Source organism: Elephantulus edwardii, unplaced genomic scaffold (genome assembly GCF_000299155.1).
Source record: "Elephantulus edwardii isolate Elephantulus edwardi_28Jun2011 unplaced genomic scaffold, EleEdw1.0 scaffold00037, whole genome shotgun sequence".
NCBI classification, from domain to species: Eukaryota; Metazoa; Chordata; class Mammalia; order Macroscelidea; family Macroscelididae; genus Elephantulus; species Elephantulus edwardii.
The window spans coordinates 20,744,855-20,751,589 of record NW_006399787.1 but is presented as its reverse complement, the minus strand read 5'-3'; the positions used below and the strand labels follow the sequence as shown (position 1 = coordinate 20,751,589).

The window sequence follows — 6,735 nt, the reverse complement described above, 5'->3', positions numbered from 1 at the left end:
TCTATGAGGTGGATTGATTCAGTGACTGGGATAATTGGGATGGGAGTGTCAGAGACAGTGCGATTGGCACAGGACAGAGCGGAGTTAGGGCTGTTGTACATAGGGTCGCTATGAGTCGCAGGCGACTCAACGGCACATAACAACAACAACAACAAACAAGTACTTGAGTATGAGCTAAAAAGGATGGCACTTCAAACCCATCCAGAGGTAGCCTGGGAAACAGGCTTGTCAACTTGCATGCATCTGTAGTCACAGCCTTGCAAACCGGAGGAAGCAGTTCTGTACACAGTCACCATATCAGAATCAAGAAACAAGTTATTGGCAACCAACAAAAGGCAAGTGTCTAAACAGATCCCAATTCTTCCAAATGAATAGGTCTGTGGAGGGGAACCCCCAGCAAAATGTCAACCATCACACCAATACTAGACACTTCTTCCTGTCCGAAAGTGGAGGAATTCAAGAACTCAGATCTTTTCCTCTTATACCATCTCAACAGAACACACAGTGCAAAATCACAGACTGAACAATTATAAAGTGCTTAGCACCAGTTCGGTAGATACTACTTATTCTAACTAAACAGTCACTTCCTCCCAATAGAATTAAGAGCTGAGTCATGACTGGTTCCTACTCATGCCAATAACTGGTTAGATGGGCACAGGAGGTCAGCTAGAGGGGCTTCTTTCTGAAAAGATGTAGTTCACTTTTAAAGGGAGAGCTAGGTAATAAAGTATAAATAAACAGCTAAGGATGAAAAAAAAATTTTAAAAACTAAGGACGAGAAGGTCCTTTGTGGGAGTTTTGATGACACAGCCTCTGCCAGACACTGGAGCGCTAATCTGAGGACAAGTACAGTGCAATGAACAGCAATACGGGGAGGAAAGGGGAAACACCCCAAGTAGGATCCAATGAGTATATTCTGTATAACACCCTGTATGGAACATATTATTTTAGAAATTACCTAATTCAAGCTAAATACAGCCGAGCTTTTAGTTTCTCTATTTTGGTATTGTGTCCATTACTGCATTCATTAGCTTTTTTGCTATTACAGTGCATTTCAGAACAAAGTAGTTGAAGACATATTTTTCTGTATCTAAGATGCTAAGACTACACTGTACCAAATTGTATCTAAAAGTCTGTTCTTACATCCCTTGAAATAGTGCTACACATAATGAAGTTGCCAATATATGCAGTAATTGTTCAATCTGAAGCACTGAAAACCTACCTAAAAAGATATAAGATATATTCATGGGGGGGGGGGAAGGAGAACAAAGTAAAATCCAGTCCTAGCCCTAGTACTTTTATTAGAAGCATGAATCTCAAATTGACTAGAACAGCTGAATGGGTTAGAAACATAGATAAAGTGCAATGGAATAACCCATTAACTGGCAGAGAGGCTATGGAAGTATTGGCAGATACACTTTGTTGAAAAGGAAAGGGATAAAAAACATTCTAAATTAGAATAATTAAGGTAAAAAATTATAGAACCATGAATTAAAAAGTGTGAAGGTGAAGACTTACTATATGTCACTTTTCCATAATGCCTGCCAAAAATTATATTGCTTCCTTTTTTTCCCCATTTCATTTTCTTTTTCTGTTGTGAATGCTAACAACGCAATATAGTCACTTGGACTAAGGTTAAGCCAAAATACACACGTCTTCGTCAGACTTCTCACTCCTGAAGCCTAGCCGAGACTCGTTATTCTGAGGTCAAGTACATAAGAGAAAGACATTGCATTTTTATGCAAGAAACTATGAGGAAGTGATGCAGTGAAGTTTAAAGGAAAATCAGATCACTGAGTTCTAGGCAAATATTTGCTTGATAGGAGGAACAGGATCCACAAGAATGAGAGCAAAAAGTAAAAAGCGAGCTGGCTTAAAAAGAAATTTATCCAATTTAAGAATTTTTCCTAAGATCAGCTCTCCTTACAGAAGAGAAAACATAATGAGAAAGAAAGGGTTTCAGAGTTTTAAACTACTATGCAACCTTGGATAACTTACTCTTTCAGAACTTTGATTTTCTTCTGTGATTGAAATGCATTCAATAAAACATTTAGCACTCAAGCATTTAATAAATTTCTGTTCTTCCTCCCCATGTAACTGCCCGGGTCAGGCCAGTATTAAAATTCAACTGTAGTATATAGTCGAATACAGAATTCTTTTATTGTTGTGTACTGTCAAATTGGATCTGACTAGCACAGGAGACCACCACCCCTCCTTCTCCAGCAAAGCATGTGGTGGTTTCAAACCACGCATCTTTGGGATGGCAGCAGAGTTTCTTGCCACTAGGCTACCAGCTGTTGTTGATTCAAAACGACTCACAGAGACCCAATGAACAAAAAGCCTGAAGCCTTTCTTTAACTATTGACATTTATCAAAGTTCATAGAACTCCCTTTATATTATACATTCTAAAAATCTTTTTTGGTAGTGTTTTGGCAGATTTTTTTGTAGCACTATCCAAGCGACTACGAATAAACTTTCATTACAACTGGGTACAAATTAATCTTAGTACACACACACACAGACAGATATATGGAAATATATATATTTAACTACTCTGTTCTGAAATGGGCAATAATAACAAAAAACCTAACAGATGCAGTAATGGACCCAGTATCAAAACACAGAAACTAAAAGCTTGGCTATGTTTACCTTGTTGTTAAGTGCCATTGAGTCGGAGGCTCTAACATTCGTCCTTTCTCCAGGTTCATAGGGTTTCCGGAGACAAGCTATCCTAGAGGCAAGCTATTATGAAGTGGATGCCACTCCTGCTTCCAAGCTTGTTTTAATTGGGGAGCTCCACCACACACTGTCCACCGTGGGTAACCATTCTCACATCTGACACATCACTGTCACAGTGTTCAGTTACACAGCAACCACAAGTTACCTCTGTACAGCAAGTGGACAGACCAGGGCTATACAACCTAAGAAGAATGTTTCACCAAAAACAAATAAAGGCAGGCCTGAGGGCTGCGGATTAGAATCACCCACCTTTGGCTTGGGAACATGACTTTCTGTCCACTAGGCCACCTGATCTCTCTCTATGCTGTCGTTGTCACTGCTGTTGTTGTTGTTAAGTGCTGTAGAATTGGAGGCAACTCACAGCGACCCTATGAACTAAAGACCTGGGCACTGGTCTAACTTTCGTCCTTTCTCCAGGTTTATAGGGTTTCCAGAGGCAAGCTATTCCAGAGGTGTAATGTAATGTAAGTTTACCTTACATTAGATAATTTCTAAACAACATATTCTATATGGAGCATTATACAAGAAACTACATCTCACTCTAAATAGTGCAGTAATTTCTTTTAATTGAGGGCTGTCACAAAGTACACTTGACCTGCATTACAATTCTGGTGTCACTGCTAACAGTTGCTCTGCAGGAAAAAGATGAGGCAGATGCTTACGTAAAGATTTTGTCCTATAGAGTGGGAATCCACTCAAAGGCACACAACAATACTGTGAAGCTGGAAAATATTAATTTCATCTTTGACATGTGAAAACTGAGGCTCTGAGGAAAAAAACTGAAACGAGTCTGGAAATGGAGCACACAAGTTATCAATGTCAAGAGTTTTCAGGTTTCTTTAGAAAATGCTTGAAGGTGAGGAAAGGAAATCTATTATCTTTTTTTATTATTAAATTTTATTAATTTTAATGAACATTTACAGAGATTTTGGGTTCTCATTCATTCATTGTTGCACTGTTTTCTCTACCCTCCTCCCCAGTTCATTCTTCTTCCCCCCCTCCCCGAATGTCTGTTTTAATTGTCCAATTGCCACAGTGCTTGTCAAAGCCAGTTCTGATTAATCTCCTTTGTCAGTGTGTCCTTTGCCATTCCCTATCACTCCTCCCTGAGAGAGACTTCACCATGATTCATAAGGAAAAGGGGATGGTGTATTCTCTTAGCTACTTCCTGCTGAAAAGGAACGCTGTGGCTTTCAGGAAATCTATTATCTTGACAAACGGATAAAGAAGACATAAAAACTGCTTTCAAGCTTTAAAACAAATGAAATATTAATATGAAATGTGTATATCTCGAAACATACACTTACAATTATTAACAATGATACTTTTGAAAGTAGATGCGATGGATGAGGGCTATCCATTAACAATTTTCACTGAGATTCAATTACTGTGAGCATTCCATGACAGCGCAAACAGAAGTTTTATGCTGTCGTGCAAGGCTACCACGTATGATGAGTGGATAGACAAGAGCAGAGCAGGGACTTAGGGAGAAGGTACAGGAACAGAAACTCCACTAAATGTCTGGAAAATACTCTTGGCACCAACAGTCAGATGATCAAGAGTTGCTTTAGGAAAGTTGGCTGTTTAGAGACCTCTCCAGAATGCTAAAGAGCAACAATGTCAGTCTAGAGACTAAGGTGCACCTGATCCAGGCCATGCTCTCCTCAATTCCCATGCTATGTATCCGAGAGCGGGACAATGGCTAAGGATGACAGAAGAAGAACCAATGCCTTTGAGTTATGGTGCTGAAGAAGAGTACTGAAAATACATTACATGGACAGCTAAGAAAACAATCAGGTCTGTGCTGGAGAGGATGAAACCAGGCGGCTCCTTGGAGGCCAGGCTTTTGAAACTCTGTCTCACATACTTCGGGCATGTAGCCAGGAGGAACCAGTCCCTGGAGAAGGACATCATGCTTGGAAGGGTGGAGGGTCAGCGTAGGAGAGGAAGACCCCAGATGAGATGAACTGACACAGTAACTGGAGCAATGGGGACAGGTGTGTCAGAAACAGTGAGGCTGGCCCAGCACAGGGCCAGGTTCAGGGCTACTGTGCACAAGGTCGCTATGCGTCCTAGTCGACTCGACTGCACATAACAAGAACAGAGGAATGGCGCCTCCAAAACCAGCGAGTTTCAGCTCTCCGGCCGCAAGACTGCAGTGGAGTCCTGGCAAGCGGCCCGAGCTCGACCAAAAAGACCTCACAGAGCCTCCCAAACACCAACCCGGGCTCCGAGAGCGGGCAGAAGCCGGCCGGCCATTACCTCAAAGAGGGTGAAGAGTCCGTAGGCCGCCAGCCACACCGTGCAGGTGACGGCAGTGAGCGAGCACAGCGACAGCCGAGGGCAGCTGACGCAGAACTCCCGGCAGGACGGAGAGTAGTAGCGGCGCTGCAAGGCTAGACGGCCGCCGCAGATATCCGAGAAGCTCTGCTCCTCCTCCATGACCGCACACGCCCCCACCCAGCCGGGCCGCGCTGCGCCGCTCTAGCCTGCCCCACCACGCCGTCTCGCCGGCCCCAGACCCACTTCCGGGCAGCTAGGCCCGTCGGCCCCGCCCCTCGCTCTGCGCAGGCGCAGTTGAGCGCAGAACCGGCCAAGGAGGTCCTTAAGGGGGGGGTGTCTCTTTACCGACACAGCTGCAGGAGTCCAACAACTCATTACGCAGATTAGGACTGCTGTTAACAGATATGTTTTCGCTGGACAAAGTGATTTCTATTTCTAAGCCAGAGTGCGCTCCAAGGAGAGAGTCCACAGGAATTCATACACTCCTTTCCTCTTTGACTAGATACATATTTAATGAGCATCTATTATATCCTATCTATAGTCTTCTGTTGTTGATAGAATTTTCAGAACTCTGTTATTTCAGAGGTGAATGGCCAATGTTGCTTCCTAGTCTGTCATACAGGTTGAGAAGGTATGGAGACAGGACACATCCCTGGCGTACACCCTTCCCAATTTTGAACCATACAGTGTTGCCCTGCTCTGTTCTGACGACTGCTTCTTGGTCCAAGTATAGGTTTCACATTAGCACGATTAAATGTTCTGGGGTTCCCATTTGCTCTGGTGGCCTAGTGGCAAGAAGCTGCACTGCAATTCCAGAGATATGTGGTTCGAATCCACCAGATGCTCTGCCGAAGAAGGAGGGGCCATCTCCTCCTGTACCAGTCAGATCCAATTTGATGGTACACACACAGAGAAAAGGAACACTGCATAATTTAAAATTAGAAAAGGTGTGTGTCAGGGTTGTATCCTTCCTCCATACCTATTCAATCTGTATATGTTGAGCAAATTATTCAAAATGATGGAGGCTATGAAGAAGACTGTGGCATCAGGATTGGAGGAAGACTTATCAATAACCTTCAATATGGAGATGACACAACCTTGCTCGCTGAAAGTCAGTAGTACTTGAAACACTTGCTGCAAACGGTTAAACATTGCAGCCTTCAATATGGACTGCATCTCAATGTCAAAGAAACAAACATCCTTGACATTGGACCTATGGGCAATATCATGATAGATGGGAAAAAATGAAAAGGTCAACAACTTCATCCTACTTGGATTCACTCCACGATCATTCATGCCACGATGCTGTGGCATCAGCAGTCAGGAGATCAGGAGATGCGTTGTACTAGGAAAGTCTGTATTCAGGGACCTGTGCAAATTATTGAGAAGCAAATGATGTCAGTTTGAAGACTAAAATGAACCTGATTCAGTTACTTTCTGTGCATCTGAGAGCTGAACAAGGTCTAAGTATGATAGAAAAATTGATGCCTTTGAACTGTGGAGTTGGAGAAGCGTATTGTCCCATGGACTGCCAAAAAAACAAACAGATAAGTCTTAGAGAAGAGAAGGTGCAGCCAGAGTGCTCCTTGCAGGCAAAGATAATGAAACTTCCTCTCACGATATATAACTAGGTATTTCTGTCATCACAGGAGACTAGAGCGAGGGCTACATGGTGGAGGGGACCTGGGGGAGGGTTTGTAAAACAATGAAAG

The 6,735-nt window shown here is 42.9% G+C and overlaps 1 protein-coding gene across 1 annotated transcript in view; it reads right to left on the bottom strand.

Annotated features, from left to right (window-relative positions):
• The window catches only part of PIGH (phosphatidylinositol glycan anchor biosynthesis, class H), an 8,988-nt gene extending 3,755 nt beyond the window's left edge, over positions 1-5,233 (bottom strand). Inside the window, exon 1 of the mRNA XM_006884759.1 lies at positions 5,003-5,233. Within this exon, the coding sequence (XP_006884821.1) occupies positions 5,003-5,182 (180 nt within the window). The 5' untranslated portion in view covers positions 5,183-5,233. The remainder of the gene's footprint in view (positions 1-5,002) is intronic.
• Between the last annotated feature and the right edge of the window lie 1,502 nt (positions 5,234-6,735).